Source organism: Drosophila serrata, unplaced genomic scaffold, assembly GCF_035046125.1.
Source record: "Drosophila serrata isolate PLE 108 unplaced genomic scaffold, ASM3504612v1 contig_358, whole genome shotgun sequence".
Lineage (NCBI taxonomy): Eukaryota > Metazoa > Arthropoda > Insecta > Diptera > Drosophilidae > Drosophila > Drosophila serrata.
Genome location: NW_028257256.1, coordinates 65,632 through 90,643, shown reverse-complemented (window position 1 = coordinate 90,643; position 25,012 = coordinate 65,632). Strand labels below are relative to the sequence as shown.

The 25,012-nt window shown below is 35.0% G+C and overlaps 1 protein-coding gene across 5 annotated transcripts in view; it reads right to left on the bottom strand.

Moving 5' to 3' along the window:
* alpha-Cat (catenin alpha) overlaps positions 1-25,012 on the bottom strand; it is a 99,736-nt gene that overhangs the window by 43,383 nt on the left and 31,341 nt on the right. For 2 of the 5 annotated variants that reach the window (XM_020946927.2, XM_020946928.2), the window contains exons 4-6: positions 22,616-22,819; positions 21,847-22,531; positions 10,583-10,734 (exon numbers count right to left, since the gene is read on the bottom strand). The exons of 1 other annotated variant lie outside the window; for it this stretch is intronic. In XM_020946927.2, the coding sequence (XP_020802586.2) occupies positions 10,583-10,734; positions 21,847-22,531; positions 22,616-22,819 (1,041 nt within the window). The remainder of the gene's footprint in view (positions 1-10,582; positions 10,735-21,846; positions 22,532-22,615; positions 22,820-25,012) is intronic. 2 more of the 5 variants (XR_015272946.1, XR_015272947.1) reach the window with 1 other exon arrangement.

Here is a 25,012-nt window from a genome sequence, read left to right as displayed (position 1 = left end):
GCTGATTCCTCGTTACTTACTTACTTACTGAACCTGAACAAAAAAATAAAATTTTTTGCTCCAATTCCTTATTTCAATTTTTTTTTTAATGTTTGACAGGAAATGCTTTGATTCAGCTGGCTGCCTGTAGAGGGCGCAGCAGTAGGGGCGCGGGGAAACGCTAAAAAAAAATTCGCAAATGCAGATAAGCTATCAACATCAAAAGTAGACAATAACCGAGCTGGAACCTCAACGCATGTTGTCTAAAAATTTGGGCTTAAACGGTTCAGAACTTTTCAACTTTCTTCTTTCAATATGTTTTGAATGTTTGACAGGAAATGCTTTGCTTCAGCTGGCTGCCAGTAGAGGGCGCAGCAGTAGGGGCACGGGGAAACGCTAAAAAAATTGATATATTTGCAACCGCAGATAAACTATCAACATAAAAAGTAGTCAATAACCGAGCTGGAACCTCAACGCATGTTGTGTAAAAATTTGGGCTTAAACGGTTCAGAACTTTTCAAGTCTATGAAGGATGTAGACACGAACAGAGCATTTTTATTTATATAGATAATATATAATATATAATATATAATATATAATATATAATATATAATATATAATATATAATATATAATATATATATATAATATATAATATATAATATATAATATATAATATATAATATATAATATATAATATATAATATATAATATATAATATATAATATATAATATATAATATATAATATATAATATATAATATATAATATATAATATATAATATATAATATAAATATATAATATATAATATATAATATATAATATATAATATATAATATATAATATATAATATATAATATATAATATATAATATATAATATATATATATATATATATATATATATATATATATAAATAATATATAATATATAATATATAATATATATATATATAATATATAATATATATATATATATATAATATAATTTAATATATAATATATAATATATAATATATAATATATAATATCTATACTATTATATAAAGAGGAAAGGTGAGTTTGTTTGTATTAATTGAATAGGCTCCGAAAGTACTTGGCAGATTTGAAAAATTCTTTCACTGTTGGAAAGCTACATCATTCCTGAGTGTCATAGGCTATATTTCATTTAAAAAAAAAATAGGCATCCTTACTAAAATTAAGATAACGTAATCCAAGGTGTTAAAAAAATATCAAAAAACTACCTTACATCTACCGCCCTCTACAGGCAGCCAAAGCATTTCCTGTCAAACATTCAAAACATATTGAAATAAGGAAATTTTATTTTTTTGTTCAGGTTCAATAAGAAACGAAGTCATGCCACCCAAGAAGTCGAGTTTGGGTCGTCGTAATCGCAATACAGAAGCAAAAAGACGTAAGATTACGAATATGACTGACGAAGAACGGGCCTCCATCCGAGAGACTGAGCGGCTGAGAGCAATGCAGATGCACTATGAAGAATCAGCAGAAAGACGAGCAGATAGGCTTGAGAGAAAACGATTAAAAGTTAGACAGTCGCGTTCTGCAGCAATCGATTTGATTCACTCTCAAAATAATGAACGCGACAGGGCAAGGGTAGCTGAAGCGCGTTTACAGCTTGCAGAAGATCAGATATAATCCAACTATTGATTACAGCTCGAATCGAATGTCGTTATTGGCCGGATGCATCAGGTCTGCATATACTGTCAGGCCTCTTACATTGAATCAGACGAAACTTCGGTCCGAGGAATATATCCATTTGCGGGATGCTGTGATGAATGCTGCAACTCTTTTGAAGGATGGTAAAACTGATCATTCTACTTTTAAACTTCCACTATCCGTCAATCTTGAACAACAATCTACATGTTCAATACGCAAAAATGGTCCTATTGGTAAATTACTACAAGAGGCATCATTGATTATGTGGGACGAATGCACGATGAGCCATAGAGCACATATAGAGGCCGTGAACAGAACCTTACAGGATCTAAGGAACTCCTCTGCAGACTTGGGCGGGATTACTTTTGTATTTGCTGGATATTTTCGACAGACTCTCCCCGTTATTAACAGAGGCACGCGAGCAGATATCATCAAGGCATGCTTGAAATCGTCTCCCATATGGAATACGATTGAAACATTAAAATTAAGGACAAATATGAGAGCTCATCTTCATGGAATCACTGACAGCGATTTCCCACAGCAACTGCTAAACTTTGGGGAAGGAATTTTTCAAACTCCAAATTTAAGCGGTCATTGTGACATTCTTCTGGATGAGTCTCTAGGCCAAATACTCCATAATTTGGAAAATTTAATAGATTCTGTATACCCTGATATCGAGAATTTGCACGAAAGAGACTTCCATTGGCTGTGTTCTCGGGCTATAGTATCACCTAAGAATGATACTGTCAATGAAATAAATAATCTGATTGTTCAAAAAGTCCCCGGCCAAACAAAAACATACAAATCGATCGACACTGTAACGAATATTGAAGATGCAGTCCATTATCCACAGGAATTTTTAAATTCGTTGAACCCTTCTGGACTGCCACCCCATGAATTGACGTTAAAAATCGGAATCCCAATCATGCTTTTAAGAAATTTAAAGAATCCGAGCATGTGTAATGGGACGAGGCTGCTTATTAAGGAGTTAAAGGACAATTTATTAGTAGTAAATATTATCACTGGCCCAGCAAGTGGTATAGCTCATATACCGAGGATACCGATGATCCCAACTGATCTGCCAATCCCATTTAAACGGCTTCAATTTCCGGTAAAAACATCTTTCGCATTAACAATTAACAAGTCCCAAGGCCAAACCTTCGAATTAGTAGGGATCGATCTACGAAATAAATGTTTAACTCATGGTCAACTGTATGTTGGTCTATCGCGAGTCGGAGCCCCTGAAAATCAATTTATTTTGCTGCCACAAAATAAAAAAAAATCAAATATTGTTTACAGAGAAGCACTAACTAAATAAATGTATTTTCTTTTAGGGTTATGACCTCAATAATTGAAAAAAAAAAAATAAATAAAAGAAAGGATGAATATGTTTCATATTATTATTATTATTATGAATGTGTTAAAATTGACTAATCTAAATGTAATGTTTAATTCCCGTGCGAAGCAGGGACGGGCCGGCTAGTATAATATATAATATATAATATATAATATATAATATATAATATATAATATATAATATATAATATATAATATATACTATATAATATATAATATATAATATATAATATATAATATATAATATAAATATAAATATAATATAATATAATATAATATAATATAAATATAAATATAAATATATAATATATAATATATAATATATAATATATAATATATAATATATAATATATAATATATAATATATACATATATCATCGAAAATAAAAAAAAAAACTTTTTGAAATTGGAAGTTTCACTATGGCTAATGGGATTTATTTAGACATACAATTTTGGCTTTTGGATAATTTTTGATTTAGAAAATCATACGGACGAACTGAGTTTCGCAAAACCTCACTGTATGACCGGCAGCAATAATGTAAATATGTATCACTTATCTTGTGCGGTGTTAAAGCCAAAGGAGTTGCAGGAGAGTTATCCGTCTCGAAGGACCATGTATTGGAGGTGGCGGCTATAAAGGGAGATGCACTCGATAATAAAAACACGGCAACTATTTGGAGTACTACGCGACGTGCATCGGATCTATATTGGTTAAAATGTTAAATATAACAAACAACATGAAACTAAAACCTTGGGCGAGCTAATTGAAAGCTCTTTGAACTGATAGAAAAGGGAGAGAGAGCCTACGGGACATTTCCAAGCTGGTAGCGAGATATCACTGTCCCTCGAAAATAAGCGCCTTTTTGGCGTGAACAACGGATTTGTGAACTACGGATTTGTGAAGGTCGTAAATCTAATCTTAATATTCTAAGGTGCAGCCAATACAAAAAAATGATTAATACAAATTAATCAAAATATATTACAACTAACTACCATTATCAAAAATTAGCCTAGGAATATGTTAAGCTTATTTTGAAATTCAATTGTATTATTATATTTAATTTGTTGGCTTCACGATTTAACAAAAAAAATTAAATATTATTGCATTATAACATTATAAGAAAAAGGGAATTAATTCTAACTTAGACTTAATATGGATTTGAAATGAAGAACACTGCTTAAAAGAAAAATAATTGGGTTCGAAAATAGAAAAAGACACACATTAATTCAATTATGAGTTAACACAATACATATAATGAAAGGTGTTAACAAGGTCGGGCGGGTAATAAAGGGGCACTAACATCATCCCCTAACGCATAAACAATAAACATGAATTTAAATAAATACTTTAACACCTGGCACATTTTCTCTAGTTTGTTTCAATAACTAGGTTTGATAAAAAACCCCTTCCAATCTGACGAAGTTCCTGCCGAGAACTTCCCAGTGCTAACCACCAAATGGTGGTTTTCAGGGACTACTCCTTTTGACGGAAAAGAACTAACAAAAGTGCATTGTACTGCAGTTTTCAAAAACAATTTTTTATTTTAGCTGTTTTAGATGGTTTCTTGATCAAAATCAGAAATTTAAAGAAAAATAAAAAATATAATAAATCATTATAATCATAATCATTTCATCTTTCCAAGTGAACGGACGTGTTTTTTTCTTGCGCTCTCGTTTTGTATTAAAGATTGATTCTAACCACCGGGGTTAACTTAAATTTTCTAATTTGTGTTTATAACTTCCCGTTCACTTCGCGTGTTCATGCAGCTATTCTAATTTGTGTACATAATTGGCTTTATTTTCCAATTTAGTTGTGCTGCTAGTGTTAGCTTTTGCATATTTTGCATTCCTTTTTGTGCCTTCTTCGTCTAGCTTTTGTTTGCACCGTCGCAACAGCTAAACGTTTATCTACCTATCTCCCACGCTCTCTCACTCTCTCGCTTTAGCTGTGCCGCTGCACTCCTTATCTCATCTGATCTCATTCGCTCTCCCGCTCTCTCGCTCTCGCTGAGACTCTTCACTTCTTTCTTAATAGCTCTGTTGTTTTTTTTTTTTTTCAAAGTACAAGTACAGTGGTATGTCCATATATTGTCCGGAAATATTGTCTGTTTCGTCAAAACCTGCAAAAAGGCAATTGCTCGGCTAAATTTAATTTTTTAATTTTACGCTAAATTTAAAATCACCGGTTCTCAATCTGCCCTTTCATTTTATTTATCAGCTCGGTCAAACTTTACCGTGCTGAACGCGCAGTGTTACAAAAACTATTTAACTCGTTGTAGGGCCCAGTTCTCACAGGACCCAAAACAGTTTTATAATTTCGTTAACACTAAACGTAAACCTAAAACAAATCCTTCCTCGCTTTCATTTGAAAATACTACCGCAAATAATGATCAGGCAATAGCCGATCTATTTTCGCAGTTTTTTCGAACAACCTATTCTAGCTCTTCGTATATATACCAGACTTATTCCTACGACATACCCAAATCGAACTTAATTTTCTGTCCTAGCCTAAACGAAAGCTCTCTCCTTTTAGATCTTCATCGTGTCAAGCCAGCTTATTCGCCAGCTCCCGACGGAATTCCTGGCTGTGTGCTCAGGTATTGTGCCGACGCCCTGTGCTATTCCCTTCTGAAATTGTTTACCTTGTCCTTTGAAACCTCCCACTTTCCCATTATTTGGAAGGAATCGTTTATTATTCCTCTCCACAAAAAAGGTAGCAAATTGGATGCCAGCAATTATAGAGGAATCTCTAAGTTGTCGGCCATCCCAAAATTATTTGAAAATATTATCACCCCTCTTTTACAGCACCTTTGTAGATCGGTTATTTCTCCATGTCAACATGGTTTTATTAAGCGAAGATCAACAACAACAAATCTTTTGGAGTTTTCTTCCTATATTATAAAGGGCTTCCATAATAATTGTCAGACAGATGTAATCTATACTGATTTCAGTAAAGCATTTGACTCTGTTAACCATTCTCTCCTCGTTAGAAAACTCGATTCAATGGGTTTTCCAAGTGATCTTCTTAATTGGATCTCAAGTTATTTGAATGGCAGGACGCAAAAGGTCCTCTTTAAGAATAATTTATCCAATGTTCTAAGGGTTACATCTGGCGTCCCGCAAGGAAGCCATTTGGGACCCTTATTGTTTACATTATTTATAAATGACCTTCCCAAAGTCTTGACTAACTCCAGACTACTTATGTACGCGGATGACGTCAAGCTTTGCGTGCAATACAATGACGTTGCCTGCCAGTCGGATTTACAAACAGATCATAATAATTTTCAAACTTGGTGCCGTGTAAACTTATTAAACTTAAATGGCTCGAAATGCAAGCTAATGACATTCTCACGTGTCGTTCCTAAGCTTGCTACTTACACGCTGAACTGCTGCTCTTTGGAAAGAATTAATTCTGTTGACGATTTGGGCGTCCGCTTGGATCCAAAACTTGACTTTATTGATCATATTTCGTCTATGGTGAATAGAGCCAGGGGTGTGCTTGGATTTATTAAACGGTGGTCGAAGGAATTCAATGACCCCTATGTTACTAAATCCTTATATACTTCCTTAGTTCGTCCTATCCTAGAATATGGATGCTGCGTTTGGAGCCCTCAGTACGGCGTCCATAGTAAACGCATTGAGTCGGTTCAAAAGAACTTTTTACTTTTCGCTCTACGCGGTTTAAATTGGGATGCAAACCAAAGATTACCTTCCTACTCTAGTAGACTCCTATTAATAAACTTGCCGTCCTTAGCCAATCGTAGAACGATGCTAGGGATAACCTTTATTTTTAACCTTATCCATGGTGATGTGGAAAGTGCTGACTTGTTGAGTCAGCTTAATTTCCATGTACCATGTAGAACTACTAGATCCTATATCCCATTAGTGTTGCGCCACTGCAGAACCTCCTTTGAACTGCATGAACCTTTTAGAGTGCTATGTGCAAATTATAATGATTTGTACACACTAATCTCTAACGTAGATACCCTTCACAAATTAAAATCTTTAATACTAATACACTTAGTAAGCATGCAAGCTAACAATCTGGCAGCACGCCGGTAGTCAATTTTCTTCGTATTCTGTCCTATATTTACCATCGCGCCTACTAACACCTAACCCAAACAGGCACGTGCCTGGTGTCATACGGGCCACTTGAATGTACTGACGTTAGTGCACCAACGTTCAAGAGAGAAAAGTATTATGGGGTTATTTTATATTATTGATCTCAATACTAGATGCTTTAATTAATTTATTTTAATCCGTTTCACAGAAAAATAAAATAATAAAAATTTCAAGGCTTTTAATAACAATCTAGTTCCCATAATCACTGATTAAGAAAATGCAAGCTCAGTACATGTGGCGCAACCAAGTGAACAACCAGAAGTTATATTTACTACCAACTTGTGAACGATCGCTAGCCTTAAAAAAAGCAAGGTCAACGCACGTGCCTTAGCAAGTGAACTTATCTAGGGCATCTGTCGATTGGGAATTCAATGCATTGACCAATTGTAATTTTTTTAATATATGGACGATGATGCACCACGATCAGTACACTCAAGTGGCCCGTATGTCACCAGGCACGTGCCTGTTTGGGTTTGGTGTTAGTAGGCGCGATGGAAAATATTGGACAGAATACGAGGAAATTGACTACCGGCGTGCTGCCATGGTGTTTGCTTGCATGCTTACTAAGTGTGATTGTATTAAAAATTTTAGTTTGGGAAGGGTATCTACGTTAGAGATTAGTGTGTACAAATCATTATAATTTGCACATAAGACTCTAAAAGGTTCATGCAGTTCGAAGGAGAATCTACAGTGGCGCAACACTAGTTATATATAAAATCTAGAATTCTGGAAATTGAGCTGACTCAACAAGTCAGCACTTTCCAAATAACCATAACATTTCAAGAGTTTTACGAAAACTCGTTAAAATGCATTTACAGCCGTTTTTTGGTTTGCCGCATGAAAGACATCATTTCCCTTTCTACATCGCGAAAGGCGTCGCAGCAGTAACGCACGGCGATGTTTTTTTTTACATCGTCCGCCATCCGAGCTGCACACCAATATAATTGGCGTGTCTTGGCGTGTATGACGTTGTCCCACAGCCAGCAGCCGATTCTATGGTCACTTGCAGAAATAGCCTTTTTGCAGGTTTCGGCGAAACAGACAATATTTCCGGACATTATTAAGACTTACTTGAAAAAAGGAGAGGAAAAAACAACAGAGCTATGAAGATAGAAAGTGAGAGTCACAGCGAGAGCGAGAAAGTGGGTGAACGTGGGAGATCAGATAAAATAAGAAGTACAGCGGCACAGCAAAAGCGAGAGAGCGGGTGAGCGTGGGAGATATATAACTAAAACGTTTAGCTGTTGCGACGCACTATGGGCCTGGTGGCCCGTTCTTTTGCCAAAAGGGTCAAACATAGTTTTAAGAAAGTGGGGGAAAAAAAAAAATTGAATAATAAAAAGGACAGATTAAGCTATCTTTCCTCAAAATTTTATTACTTTATATTCAATGGATACAAAATGGCAGCTGGTCAAAGTGGATATTTGCGTTTTATTTTTTCATTTTATAGGCAAGAATAAAAATTTCCTGCCCCTATGCGGGCAGATATAGTAACATCGAAATGCTTTTAATGTAACTAGTAGAACACAAAATTAAAAAAAAAAAAATGTTTTTTATTTATTACACAAATTACTTTACAAACAAATTTAAAAATAAAAAAATATTTTTTTCTAATGAATATTATCTAAATACTCAAGTAGTTTCATTGAGTTTCAAATCGAATTGTTAGTTTTTTTTTTAATGAAAAACAAAAAAAAAATATTTTTTTTAACTTTGGTTGGGATTATCTTTCTTAAAAAAAATATTTTCTGGTACTAATTTTTGAACACATAAAATTCAATGTTTTGAGAATGTGCATGCAAAATTTCACGTCTCTAAATAATTTATTTTAGAAGTTACAGAATTTTGGCTAAAATACGAACTTCCTGGCCAATAGTGCGACGGCGCAAACAAAAGAAGAAGGCACAAAAAGGAATGCAAAATTTGCAAAAGCTAGCACTAGCAGCACAACTAAATTGGGAAATAAAACCAATTATAATCACAAATCAGAATAGCTGCATGCACACGCGAAGTAAACGGGAATTTATGTTAACCCCGGTGGTTATTTGCAAACTTTTGCACAAAACGAGAGCGCAAAAAAAAAAATATACAAAAATGATGATCGATTACTCCAGTTTTTTTTTTTTATTTTCCTGGTTTTTCGTGCAGCTTTAGACATTGCTGAGACATTTGGGAACCGCAACACATCAAAAGAATCCACAAAATCGTTTTGAATGATCAAAAAGTGATGTTGCGTCAGTTAGCTGACATCGTAAAGATATCAAAAGATTTTTTTAGATTTATATTGCATGAGCATTTGACTATGATAAAGCTCTTCTTAAAATGAGTGCCGCTTTTGCTCACATCAACACAACGCACCGTGTCACAAGTCAGTCAATAGAATGGCAAAGACTACATGAATTCAACATCAAATTTCTCCCACATCCACTATATTCGTAAGATTTGGATCCAGTAGTCTCTGGCTTTTCGCAGACCTGAATAAAAATGCTCACCGGTAAAAAAATCTTCACCAATGAAGAGATTATCGCGAAAATGGAGGCCTATTTTGAGGCAAAAGATAAATCGTTCTACAATAGTAGTTGAAATGTTAGAGAAGCGCTGGAATGATTATGTTGCTCTAGATAAAGATTAATTTGATAAATAAAGCAAATTTTGAACCAAAAAAACCGAGTTTTCTATGTAAGGCACGGGACTTTTCAGCTCATAGCTTAAGCCAAGTTAGTTCTTAATCCAACTCAATTCAATAAAGATTATTTTTTTTATAAAAACATAATAATCTTTAATTTATGTATTGTTGGAGTAGTAGTAGCAATAGCAGTAGTTTTAAGATTAAATATAAAATTGAAAATTTATATAACAAGAAAAAAAGAAATAATATAAAATAACTAGATCTCGAATTTAATGAAAATCTGTTGAAAATTGGAAAATAAAGAATTTTTTTCCAAAATTTTTTCTATTGTTACTATGGCAGCTATATTAAATAGTCTTTCGATCCAGCTCGTTGCGACATATATACTAGTGTGAGTATATAGAAGACTAACCACAAAGTTTCATTATCATATTTCATAGCGTTGCAAAATTCTCACTAAAATTATATAAAAAAAAATTCGAATGAAAAGGAATCTAAATGAATTTTAAACATAAAATAAAACCTTATCTGCTCGCTCTCAAGGTAGCACAGTCGAGGTATTGACCGAACTTATAAGCTTTCACGTACGTCGTTAGAAAAAATTTGGATTTTGCCCGTGGAAGCATGTCGCAGATCTAAGCTTGAGAACGTTGGCCGCTCCAAGAAATAAATTCTTGGACTGCTACCTACGTGCTTCTGATTATTTTTCAGTGAAAATTCCCCATATAGGCCGTTAGTTAGTCGCCTAATTTTACTTATTTTTTTCCAAAAACTCTCACGGATTTTCATATAATATTTTCTATCTAACATAGTTATACTTACTCGGTTCATTAAAACAGCCCTTCGAATTTCACGAACTCCGTCGTAAACAAGTCGAGAAGCATCAATAAAATCATTTTCGTCGACGTCTTTATTTGAATTATTCAAGAGTGCTCCAACTGCAGTTTCGACGCGTTGTTCAAATTTCAGCATAACTTAGGAAAGAAAAAAAAATGTTTTTCTTTAATTGCTCCTTTAAGTCCTTGCAAAATAAAAATTGATTTTTCCTCCTATGGTAATTTCAGAGCTTTTATTATAAACAAGAAAGAAAGCTAACTTCGGCACGCCGAAGTTTATATACCCTTGCAGAGAAAACTTCGATTACTAGGAATTAATACAAAATAAATTATATATATTTATGTTAAACAACAATGAAATACCTGCTTTCATTTTATTCACACATACATATTATATTTACAGTTTCACATTCACAGATTTGCATTTTTCCTCTACATCAAACGATCGTTTGTATGGCACCTATATGATATAATAGTCCGATTTTCATGAAATTTGACACAAAATTTAAGACTTATATAAAATGCCTATACCTAAAATTTGATGAAAATCAGTTGAAAACTGAAAAGGTTAAAAATTTAATTGAATTAATTTCTTATGGGAGCTATATGATATATTAGTCCGATTTTCATAAAATTTTATGCAAAATTGTAGAGTATAGTAAAATGGCTATATCTCAAATTTTATCCAATTCTATTGAAAACTGAAAAAGTTAAAATTTTTTTTGTAAAAATTTTCCGATCATTCCTATGGCAGCTATATGATATAGTCGTCCGATCCGGATTACACGAGTGAGAGATATAAAGGCTAAACAAAGTTTCATTCAGATCGCTTCAAAACTCGGAACTGTCGTGAAAGACAGGGACGGACAGAAGGACAGACGACAGACACATGTAGATCGACTCGCTGACCTGATCAAGAATATATATACTTTATATAGTCGGAGGTGCCTCCTTCACTGCGTTGCAAACTTCTGACTGAAATTATAATACCCTGCAAGGGTATAAAAAGAAAAAAAGTACACCCTTGCAGACTGCAATTCGATCATATAATCATATATATGTTGAAAAAATACCGAAGTAATGGATTCTTTTATTCCATTCAACAATACATTTTATATTAACAGTTTTACAGTAAAAGTTTTACACTCACAGTTTTTTTATTTCCCTCTATTTTACTATTTTTTATATTGCAGCTATATGATATAGTTATCTGATTTTTAAATAACTTGAAAACTGAAGTACAGACGGACTGACAAAAGAACAGACACAGTTAGATCATCTGATGAAGCTGATAAAAAGAAGTTGAACAAGATAGGAAGCTAACGTCGGAACGCTGATGTTTGTATACTCTTGCAGATTCCATTTCGTTCATTAAAACAATATAAATGATATATATGTCGGGGCATAGTTGCGTTTCGGCTTTTCACACTAAAGTTTAATACGGACTTTAACTGCGTCGTTTAATCTTATTTTCGTGCTTACTATCAAACTACACTCGGAGACAGCGACACTACGCGTTCACCCCGCTAAGACAGTATTCTTAAAGCAAAAACATGCAGACATCCGTTCACAGGAAAATCACAGGCTGAAGCAATATTACCATAATTATGAAATTAAGCTCAAAGAAGCTGGGTCCGGAATTTTTATGTTTTTCTATACCCTTGCAGGGTATTATAATTTCAGTCAGAAGTTTGCAACGCAGTGAAGGAGGCACCTCCGACCATATAAAGTATATATATTCTTGATCAGGATCAACAGCCGAGTCGATCTAGCCATGTCCGTCTGTCCGTCTGTCCTTCTGTCCGTCTATCCGTCTGTCCGTTTCTACGCAAACTAGTCTCTCAGTTTTGAAGCTATCTGAATGAAACTTTGTAGTTAGCCATCTATATACTCTCACTCGTATATACACTGCGTTTCACTTGAATAGCACACTTTACATAGGGAATTTCAAATCTCGAAATCTTTTAAACAAAAAGAAAACTCGTTGATGTTTTTGTTTCTATTTATAGAGTAATCAATTTTAATTATAAGAAAAGTAACAAAACTTAAATTAAATTAACAATTAATAAAGGTTAACAAAAAAAACTTAAAAACTTCAAAAATTCCATAACAATTTTGTTTCACCTGAATAGCACTTTTTTTTTTAAGTATATTTAATGAACTTAAGTATTAGGAAATATGTTTTTATTCAATAGTAAGTATTAATGTAAATATGTATGTTAATTTAATAATGGGTCGAGCCCTCCTTATTCAATATAACCTCGTAGATCCTCTAGGACAGCGAATCATATAGACTTTTAATGTAGTCTAGGGATATTGTAGCCCAGGCCCTCTGAATGGCATCAATTAGTTCGTCTTTTGTTAAAAATTGTTTGCCAGACTCATAAACCTTTCTGACCAGCCATCCCCAACCATTTTCAATTATATTCAGATCCGGGGAGTATGGTGGCCAGTACAGAGTTTCAACATTTTTATCTTTTAAAAAAGATTTTACATCACGTGCAGTATGTATTGGGGCATTCTCGTGCTGGAATGTCCAAGGCAAATGATTGAAACAATTTTCCAATGGTGGAAAAGCTTTTTCGAGGACGATTAGATACGCTTTTGCGTTCATGTTTGAGGATAAGAATTGGAGTTCACAAGTGCCATAGTAAGATATGGCTCCCCAAACCATAACTCCGCCTACTCGACTGTGTAAACGCTCCAATTGATGCGTCTCTTTCCTCAGATCATGAAAATAATAAATATAGCCATCTGGCCCCTCAAAATTGAACTTTTTTCATCAGAAAAAACTACGAGCCTCCACTCGTTACACCATGACATATTAACGCGGCAAAAGGTCCTACCGTGCTTCCTTTCGTTTGGGGTTAAGCGGTGGTTTTTTTTAAGTTTCAAGCGTTTAAGATGTTTAGCTTTGGAAATAACTCGCCAAACAGTAGTTTTGCTCACGTCAACACCTGCTTTTGCCCTTATCTTGCTCACAGAGTCATGAGAATGTGAGGCTTCCCGCAGAATTGCAAGCTTATCTGTGTCGCTAAGACTACTTTGGCGACCTTTCATATTTTTTCCATAGTTTTGCTTGTTCTTTATAAAATTGTGTACGACTTTTCTGCTTCTTCCAATTTTTTTCGCTATATTAGCCACAGAAAGGTCAGAATCAATATAGCTTTGTATTTGGATCTGTTCCTTGTCATTTAGTGACGTACCACGACCCACAATTGCACAAAATGATTAAACTATGTTTGAAATTCACAAATTAATCAAAAAACTTTTATGAATCAATCTTCTTGGCTGCTGAAATGACACTAAATCTAAAATGTGCTATTCATGTGAAACAAAATTGTTGTGGAATTTTCGAAGTTTTTAAGTTTTTTTGTTAACCTTTATTAATTGTTAATTTAATTTAAGTTTTGTTACTTTTCTTATAATTAAAATTGATTACTCTATAAATAGAAACAAAAACATCAACGAGTTTTCTTTTTGTTTAAAAGATTTCGAGATTTTAAATTTCCTATGTAAAGTGTGCTATTCAAGTGAAACGCAGTGTATGTCGGAACGGGCCGGATCGGAGAACTGTATCGTATAGCTCCCATAGGAATGATCGGAAAATTTGTACAAAAAAAATTTAACAATTTCAGTTTTCAATAGAATTAGATCAAAAATTAGATTAAAATATAGCCATTTTATTATACTCTTCAATTTTCTGTAAAATTTTATGAAAATCGGACTACTATATCATATAGCTCCCATAGGAACGATCGAGAAATTAATACAATTAAAAATTATAACGTTTCCAGTTTTCAACAGATTTTCATCAAATTTGAGGTATAGCCAGTTTATATTAGTCTAAAATATTGTGTCAAAATTCATGAATATCGGACGACTATATTATATAGGTGCCATACAAACGATCGTTTGTTGTAGAGGAAAAATGCAAATCTTTGAATGTAAAACTGCAAATATAATATCTTTAGGTGAATGAAATGAAAGCAGGTATTACTTCATTGTTTTTTAACATAAATATATTAAATTTATATTGTATAGATTCCTAGTCATCGAAGTTCTATCTGCAAGGTTATATAAACTACGGCGTGCCGAAGTTAGCTTCCTTTCTTGTTTTAATTTGAAAGCTGGAATCATTTGCCCATTTTAGCCATTTTTTTTGGCACACGTACAGTGTTGCAATAACATCGTTTGTCCACGTTTGACCACCCTTTAGATTTTTCCAAAATTAAATATTTTTAACAAAAATGGTTTGCCCACCTCTTAAAGCTTAATAAACAAAACATTCTATCCATACCCATATTTGGGGTTGAACCATTTTAAACATAAACATAAAAGTGATATTTAATTTTCAGTGGTGGGCTAACTTTTTTAATTACAAATATTTAAAATTAAGGGGTGGGTAAACGATTATATTTCTTTAATAATATAATTTTATAATACAAATATTTAAAATAAATGGGTTGGAAAACATGTGTGAAGACATGTGAAAACGCTTTTTCTTAAAAATTTTTAGTCGGAAAACTATATTTTTCATTTTATTTGGTTTTAGAAGGGCAATCGTTATTTGTTTAAAAATATTTAATTTTAGGGGGTGGGCATACGTTATAACTTATTTTTAAGGCAAGCGCAACTTGGGGATTTTTAACATTTTTTTTAAGATTGATATTTTTGAAACTAGACGTGGGTCGTGGAAAAATAGTTGGTGGACAAAACGGGATACCAATGGGCAAACGATTCGAAGTTTTAAGTTTTCCCAGGTTTCGAAAATTTCTAAACTTAAAGTTTATCCAAAATTCTAAAGGGTGGGCAAACGATGTTATTGCGCTTTGAAAAAACAAAATTTTAATTGGCAACTTTCAGTTTTATTAACAAGAAAGGAAGCTACTTCGGCTCGCCGAAGTTTATATACCCTTGCAGATAGAACTTCTATGACTAGGAATCCATACAATATAAATTATATATATTTGTGTGTTAAAAAACAATGAAGTAATACCTGCTTTCATTTCATTCACCTATACATATTATATTTGCAGTTTTACACTCACAAATTTGCTTTTTTGCTCCACATCTAACGCTCGTTTGTATGGCACCTTTATGATATAGTCGTCCGATTTTCATAAAATTTGACACAAAATTTAAGACTGAAATAAAATGGCTATACCTCAAATTTGATTAAAATCTGTTGAAAACTGAAAATGTTATATTTTTTAATTGTATTAATTTCTCGATCGTTCCTATGGGAGCTTTTCATAAAATTTTACAAAAAGAAAATGTAGAAATGACTATATCTAAAATTTGATTAAATTCTGTTGAAAACTGAAAATGTTATAATTTTTTTGTACAAATTTTCCGATCATTTTTATGGCAGCTATATGATATAGTCATCCGATCCGGCCCGTTCCGACATATATACGAGTGAGAGTATATAGATGGCTAACTACAAAGTTTCATTCAGATAGCTTCAAAACTGAGAGACTAGTTTGCGTAGAAACGAACAGACGGACAGAAGGACAGACGGACATGGCTAGATCGACTCGGCTGTTGATCCTGATCAAGAATATATTTATTTATTTATTTATTTATTTATTTATATAAAAGAAAATAGCAATGAACTGCCATTCTTAAAATTATATTGTACCCTTACCTCTGCACAACAAAAGGGAGTGTTTTTTAACGATGTGCTCCGACTCACATCAGGTTGGCAGAAGTAAGGATAGGTAATTTAACAGATTTTGGACATTTAACTCGTAGGACAATTCAACATGTAACAGAAAATAGTACTTATTCTACATGGAACATAGAACACGGAAAGGATCATGCTCGTCATTATACGTCTTACAAACGTTAAGGGCTATTGGACGAAAATGACGAGAAGGCCTTACAGGGACTGCGAGACGTAATTTGCTTAATAAATACGTGGAGCAAATTTGACCATTGAGTAGCTTAAGTATAAAGATAACGCCGTGGCAGGTTCGACGATTCTTTAGGGTGGGGAGGCTTAAAAGTCTTAGCCTATCGGCATACGATGGAAGATGACGATGCGGATCCCAGTGTAATCCACGTACAAAAGGAATTGTTTCTGAACAGATTCAATAAGTTGTTGATACTTCGCATATTGAGGTGACCACACACACGAACAATATTCAAGAATAGGGCGAACGAGTGAGATATAAAGAAGTTTTGATGTGTAAGGATCATCAAACTCCTTTGACCATCGCTTAACAAAGGCGAAAACCCCTCGAGCTTTACTAATAATTAGACCAATGTGGTCATTAAAATTAAGGGTGTGGTTAAATAGGACTCCGAGATCTGTTACCGTATAAATGCGTTCAAGATCGCACGCACCTATAGAGTAATTGGCGAGCAGGCAATTCTTCCGGTAAAATGACATAAATTTGCATTTGGAGTTGTTGAGAAAGAAGAGATTATTAATGCACCAGGATTGCATGTTATTAAGGTCAGTTTGCAAAAGGTTGTGTGAATGAGAGTTCGTCAATGGCAAACAAAGTTTGACGTCATCTGCGTACATCATCACACTTGAGTGTAGAACCACTTCAGGCAAGTCATTGATAAAGAGGCCGAACAGAAGTGGCCCAAGGTGGCTCCCTTGAGGAACGCCAGAAGTAACAAAAACCCGGTTTGAGAGAGAGCTCTTAAAGGCAACACGTTGACTACGGTTGGATAAATATGTTGCAATCCAGTTAGTCAATTAAGCAGGGAAACCCAAAAGCGTAAGTTTTCTTAGTAATAGTAGGTGATTTACCGAGTCAAAAGCTTTGCTGAAATCGGTGAAGATAACATCCGTTTGAAAATTTAATTTGAAACCGTTTCTAATGAGAGCACAAAATTCTAGAAGGTTTGTAGACGTAATTGATGGGGACATAATTGACCGACATTGGTGCTGCAGCTGCGAAGTAATCAGAAGTTCGAATAACTTTGGAATAGCACTAAGCTTTGCCATTAATCTGTAGTTTTCGATATCAGATTTACTGCCCTTTTTATGGAGAGGTATGATAAAAGATTCCCTCCAACTTTCTGGGAATAATGAAAGACGAGGCGACATCTGAAAAAGAATTCACAGAGGTCGGCATAAAGCACCAGCACAATGTCTTAAAACACAGCTAGGAACGCGATCAGGACCAGAAGAAAAGGAAGGCTTTAGTGTCTTGAGGTTCTGAAAAACATCGTCTTCGCAAATAGCGGGTATGAAAATGGAATTTGAAAGTGGAAGAGAATAAGGATACGAAGAGGTTGTATTGTAGCCAATGGATGAGTACGTAGACTGGAAAAATTTTGCGAACAGGTTCGCTATATCCTGCTCGTTAGACGCAGACTCAGTATTGAGATGAAGACAAGAAGGAAAATTTTGGGATCTTCGTTTTGAATTTACAAACGCGTAAAATTGCTTAGGATTAGCCTGAAACTCATCCCTACACCGATTTAGATGGTATTCAGAATTGTGGGCTAAGAATTTTGTGCGAGCAGTCAAGTATCTAGAAAGGTCCACCTGTGACCCAGTCCTAGTGAATTTCTTGTGAAGCCTAGACTTCAAGTTTTTAAGGTAAGATAGTCGACGAGAAAACCATGGGGGTTTGTAAGACGCATCAGGTGAAGGAAAGGATTGGACATAAATGTCAAAGGCAGAATATAAAATATCGTAAAAGCGCATAACCATGTTATTGGGGTCGTCTAGAGAATCTAAAAAAGTCCAATCAGCTAGGGATAAATAGGAGTTAATGCCATTGGAATTAGCTCTGCGGAAGCAGCGAAAAGTTGTCGGTTTAACTTCTGGACTAGGAAGTAAAGGAAACGACGCTTCAAGAATTATCTCCAGAGTGGGATGATAAGCATTTTCAGGATAGGAGATAGGGTCAATTCTTGAGACAAGGGCGTTGGCGAACTCGGACGCAAAGATAAGGTCCAAGATTTTATCACTACAGTTCTTGACGTAGTTCAATTGGCCCAAAGAAAGGTCAATAAGACCTTGGACTAAGTCATGAGCTGCAGTGGGAACCAGAAAATTGGTGTCTGGTGATGGCAACCAAGATATGGAAGGAAGGTTAAAATCGCCCATAGCTATTAAATGGTCATTAACACCCAGAGTTGAGTGAATTCCCTGGATTAAGGACAGGTGCTGTAGATAAATAGTAGCGTCAGACCGGGGTGGGATGTAAGGAATGTACCGAAAAGAAACTGCACACTTTCAATTGTGAAAAGCTCCCAGTGGGAGCTGTCGATCATGCCATGCGGTGCACCGTTAGAAAGCTCTATTAATTCTGCGTTGTTTGCAAGTTCTCTTTTCACTATTTGTTTTGCACATTTCGCAATGCCTCGTATTGAAGAACACGTCCGTCAAAAAATTGTGCACAATTACTGCACAAAAAACGGTGTTTCGTACCAAAACTTAGCCAAACGCTATAAAGTAAGCGTTAATAGTGTTAAGAATATTATTATCAAATTTGGGAAGACATGTTCTCTAAAAGATTTGCCAAAAACTGGCAGAAAAAGAAGTCCAAGGGATGCCAGCGTCGATAAGAAGGTGCTAGCTTTAATTGAGAAAAATCCCACGACGTCAGTTCGAGATTTGGCCAAAAAAGCGCGAACGAGTGTAAGTATGGTGCAGCGCATAAAACAACGGCATGGCCTAAAGACTTATAAAAAACAAAAAGTGCCAAAAAAAAGTTTGCGCCAACGAGAAGTCGGCAAAACGAGAGTACGCAAGCTTTATGATCGCTTGCTCACTGATGCAGTGGAATGCGTCGTAATGGACGACGAAACATATGTAAAATTGGACTCAAAAACATTACCAGGCCCCCAATTTTACACAAAAGCCAAAGGTGAAACAATTAGCGACTCGGACACCAAAATAAAAGTGGACAAATTTGGGGAGAAAATCCTGATATGGCAGGCAATTTGCACATGTGGCCTAAAAACCAGCCCATTTTTCACAAATGGCACAATAAACACAGAGGTTTACCAAAAAGAGTGCATTAAAAAACGTTTAATACCGTTTTATAGAAAGCACAACGTGTCGACAATATTTTGGCCAGACTTAGCGTCAGCGCACTATGCCCGGTCAACATTGGCGCTCCTTGAGGCGGAGAACATCAAGTTTGTTTCAAAAGAGGAGAACCCACCAAATTGCCCAGAGCTGCGTCCCATTGAGAGATATTGGGCCATCGTTAAGCGAAATTTAATAAAAAATGGTAGTCTCTCCCAAAATAACAAAGAAATGAAAAAAAAACTGGATGCGTGCAGCCGGCAAGGTCACCAAGGAGGGTGTGCAGAACCTGATGAGAGGAGTTAAGCGAAAAATTCGCTTAAAAATAAGAAGTTAATTTTTTTTTAATTCTGTTTATAAAAATTGAAAGTTTAAGTTTTGCTATAAAAAGAACAAAAAGAAAAATTGAAATCGAATCAAAAACATGAAAGTTATAGTAGAAAGAAAGTGTGCAGTTTCTTTTCGGTACATTCCTTAAGAGCATGATACATAGAGAGAATAGTCGTGAACTTGAACACGAACCGCAACAAACTCCAAAATATTATCTGAGTAGGTTATGGGAACCAGTTCAGAAATAAGGTCAGATTTCACGGCAATAAGAATATACTTTATATGGTCGGAGGTGCCTCCTTCACTGCGTTGCAAACTTCTGACTGAAGTTATAATACCCTGCAAGGGTATAAAAATTATTAAAATTTTGAACTTGAATGTTTTCAAAGCTGGACGTGCGAAAAAAAAACGTAATGGGTGGGTACCCTTGGAAAAACGAGTCCAGCTTACAAATTTAAATATTTTCCTAATATGTACAGTCTTTGAAAATTTTCTTGAAGTTTTTTTATAGTCTAAGGTGTGGGCAAACGTGTGCAATGTTATTGAATTTTTGAAGTCAACTTTAGGTTTTTCAAAAAATTAAAAATTATTTAACTTAAATATTTTCAAAACTGTATGTGGGAAAAAAGTAAAGGGTTGGCAAACAAAAGGCAAATATTGGCAAATGATTCAAGCTTTCAAATTAAATAAATAATAGTTTAAAAACACAAAAATAACACGCTTTTATAAATAACCAAACTAAAAAGAAGAAAATAATTTATAATTGCAAACAGATTTTTAAATTCAGACCAATAATAAATAATAATAAACAAGATCACTAAATTCAGAGTTAAAAGCGTGAAATTAGTCTAACTGTGAAAAACCCGAAAATACACATTTATACACGTACACTCTACGCTACACTTTCTAACTGTACGCCAACATAGATTTGTGTTCAAAAAAAAATAACGAAATAGTTATTTCTTTCATAACAATCACCTATATATTTTATATTTACAGTTTTACATTCACAGTTTTGCATTTTTTCTCTATATCTAACGATCGTATGGCAGCTATCTTATAAAGTCGTCCGATTTTCATAAAATTAAAATAAAAATTCTAGAATTATATAAAAGGGATATATATCAAATTTGATGAAAACCTGTTGAAAACTGAAAAAGTTCTAATTTTGTAGGGTTAAAATGTTGGATCGCTCCTATGGCAGCTATATAGTATATAGCAGTGATATAATAGTCAAATTTTCATAAAATTTTTCCCAAAATTGTAGAATAATATAAATAGGTTGTCTTATATTTGATAAATCTGTTGAAAACTATAAAAGTTATCATTATTTTGTAAAAAATTTTCGATCATTCCTATATGATATATGCAGTCGCCCGATTCGGCCCGTTTCGATATATATACTAGTGAGAAAACTGAGAGACTAGTTTGCGTAGAAACGGACAGAAGGAATGACGGTCAGTCGGACATTGCTATGTAGACTCGGCTGATAAATTGAATTTTATTTTTTTAAATAGTGAAAATATGAAAAATAATGAAGTTGTATGAAAAACAATGAAATTGAATGTTCTATGCGAGAAAAACAATGAGAGTGCATAGATGACTAACTACAAAGTTTAATTCAGATAGCCTAAAAACTAGAGACTAGAATATATATACTTTATATGGTCGGGGTTACTCCTTCACTACGTTGCAAACTTCTGAATTAAATTAAAATACCATTCATGGGTATAAAAGTCGGAAAACGTTGGGGAAAGAAAAAAAATGTACAGAAAAAAGTCTAATATTCTCAATGACGTAAGTAAAAAAATCTTGAAATAACAACACCTCAAAAGTACCCAAAAACAAATTGTTGCACAGTATTTTAAGATATTTAGGTTAAAGTATCTCGAAAAGTGATATCAATATCTTACCTTGCTCACGAAGAACTTTAACTGCTTCTAGAACCCGTTTCGTGTAAATACATGGTTCGTAGTTGTCCATCTCAGCTTCAACCACATTACAAACTCGGGAAGATCGTCCTTGAATAGCACCTGCAGTTGATCGCAAATCCCTAGCATCGCCAACTTGTAAAGCCATAACACATTTATTGACATCTTCAAGAATATGGTTTTCGGAGACTGCCAAAAAGTCATCAATTGTCGTTATATCATCTACGGCTTCTGTTAGAATTCGAACTTGCACTTCCCATGCTTGGCGATAAGTTGTCATGTTTTCTTGGGCTACTTTAGAATTGGGTCGAACAGTCAAAATAGATGCTGCATTTATTACTTGGGGGCATAGGCTTTCAATTTGAGCAGCAGCATAACGAACCATTTTAACGCCGTCTTCATTGCTAGACATGCTGCATACAAGATTTGCTACTTCAACCAGTTTTTCAGCATGCTTTGTAAAAACATCAGCTTTTTCTCGAACTTTCTTTTCATTGCCTGTTTTTGCAGCTTCAATTAAATCTATGAGAGGTGTTGTAGTTTCCAAAAACGAGTCCGAAACATGATCAACAACAGCTTTTCGCAATTGTCTTCGCAGGTCACGGGTTTTCCTACACATTTGATCAATCGCTCGGGCAAGTCCGGGACTATTATCCTTCTGACTCATCTTTATATTTGGTTATAAAAAATATGAGATACGTATATTTGTAGCAATAAGTACAAAAGTATACAAATGAATAAATATACTTACGTTTGACATATATTCGGAAAGCAAATCTTGTAACGCTTGTCGCACAGCATTACACTCGGCAACAATTCTCTCTCGACGTTCATCTCTAGTACAGTCTGCATCAGCCATTAAAGCAGCCGCACTTATAATACTTTCTAATCGTTCTTCAAGCAGTTGACGCGAACGCTGTTCGCTATATGTCATGGGATCCATAACAATTCCTTCCTACAGTATTATTGACAAAAAAAAAGTATAACATTTACATACAATATACCAAATTTGTACTTAAATCAAACATAGACCATAGACATCAATCCGTAACGCTTTAATTCTTACAGTGCGTAAATAAAGTTAAAGTAGATTAAATTTCTGAAACTTTATGAATGTGAAAAGCTACTTAAAAAAAACAGATACCTTTTTTTTTTAGTTTCCATTGAGTATTTAATAACATAAAACGCTTCTCAGTTGCTTATTTTATACAAAGGTTAGGTATGGTTGAACCGGACGGCCCTTCTTAGGAGGCCAATTATAGGCCAGTAATGGCCTTTATTTATCCGGATGTTGTTATCACATGGAGCTGGAGAATGTAACGCAGTGCTGAAGTCCTTTAGGATCGCGGTAGTTTTTTTGGGAAGGCAAGTACTTGACCTGGCGTACTCTTGGAGGCATCTGCAAGTGATGCCAGTAATGGGGCACCTAGGTGTTTTACTTTTGCCTGCATTCGGGCTCGGCACTTACAGATGAGATGCTTCAAGGTTTCGGTTGCCTCAGATTCATCGCATTTCTTGCAGTTGCCGTTATTGGTGTTGCATGATTTTTGATGTTTTGCAGGTTGTGGAGTTTTTTCTCCATCTGGTTTTTGGAGCGTTTTTAGAAAGATTGGGACGATTTCTGTTCTATAGTTAGCCAGTCCGACTCCTTCCTTTGCCAGTTCGTCTGCGGTTTCGTTTCCACCAATGCCCTGATGCCTATCTTGGTTAGAATATCTAGTGCATCCCTGATTGCCAGTACATTATTGGAACTGACCGCTGACGATTGCATTGATCTAATCTCCGCTTGACTGTCTACAAACAGGTTTACCGCCTCACATGTGCGATCTATTATCTGCGCAAGCTCTGCCACCTTCCTGATGGAGAAGACTTCGCCTGGAATATGCTGCATTGGCTTAGTAGCTTATACGACAGTCTCTTCTCGGGCCTTTTTCACCCTCTCTAGTACATTGGGTTTCCATGCCAGCTTGATGTCCAAAACAGTGCCAATGTATTTGACTTGTGTTTTCGGGGTCAGCCTGGTTGTATTTATTCTTGGGGGATCCATGGCGGTACTTTGTATCTATTAGTGAAGAGAATGAGGTCCGTCTTATCCGCATTGATATTGAGTCCTACCCTGTCCGTCCACTCACATATCTCCCTGAGAGTTAATTCGATGATCGCACTTAGGGTCGATGGACAGGACAGGATGGAAAGTTTATTAGGAGAAGTCTATTAATGTAAGAAGGTAATCTTTGGTTTGTATCCCAATTTAAACCGCGTAGAGCGAAAAGTAAAAAGTTCTTTTGAATCGACTTTATGCGTTTACTATGGACGCCTTACTGAGGGCTTCAAACGCAGTATCCATAATCTAAGATAGGACAAACTAAAGAGATATATATTTATACATATTTAGGAACATAGGGGTCATTGAATTCCTTCGAACACAGTTTAATAAATCCAAGCGGACGCCCAAATCATAAACTGGGTCCTATGAGAACTGGACCCTACAATGAGTTATATAGTTTTTATAACACTGCGCGTTCAGCATGGTTAAGTTTGACCGAGCTGATAAACAAGATGGAAGGGCGGATTGAGAACCGGTGAATGTGAAATTAATTAAGTCAGCTCAACTCTTTAAAACTACGGAGTTTTATTCGAGATTGGTGGATAGTATAACGGAACACATTCAGAAAAAAATGAGTTCATGACATTGTAAAAAATATCCACGGCAACTGCCGTATCAGTGCACATGTATAGATCGGACCAATTAAACTCGTAAAAAGTGGACTTTTTTGGACTTGAGACAGCAAAATGTCGAACAAGCCAAAAGTTTGGAGAGTATTTGTGGAATTATTTGAGCACCAAATAGCACCAGGAATATCCAAAAGTTTACTGGAAACCATCTGAATAGCGGAAAGGTGGTTCGACTAAATAGGAAGTTCCGACAATGGAGGTATGTAGAAAAAGGTAATAAAAATGGAGCTACCATTGATAGATAGCGTCACACAAAGGAATTCAATATCGTTGCATTCCTCAAAGGTTAATAACCACCCCCGCGCCTGATACGGCGATCCAGCCGATATACTGTGATTACAGCTGGAAAAACTTTTGAGCTCAGAATCTCCGGCTTTAACCAGTTTTCTGTGAGCACAATAACCTGAAAGGC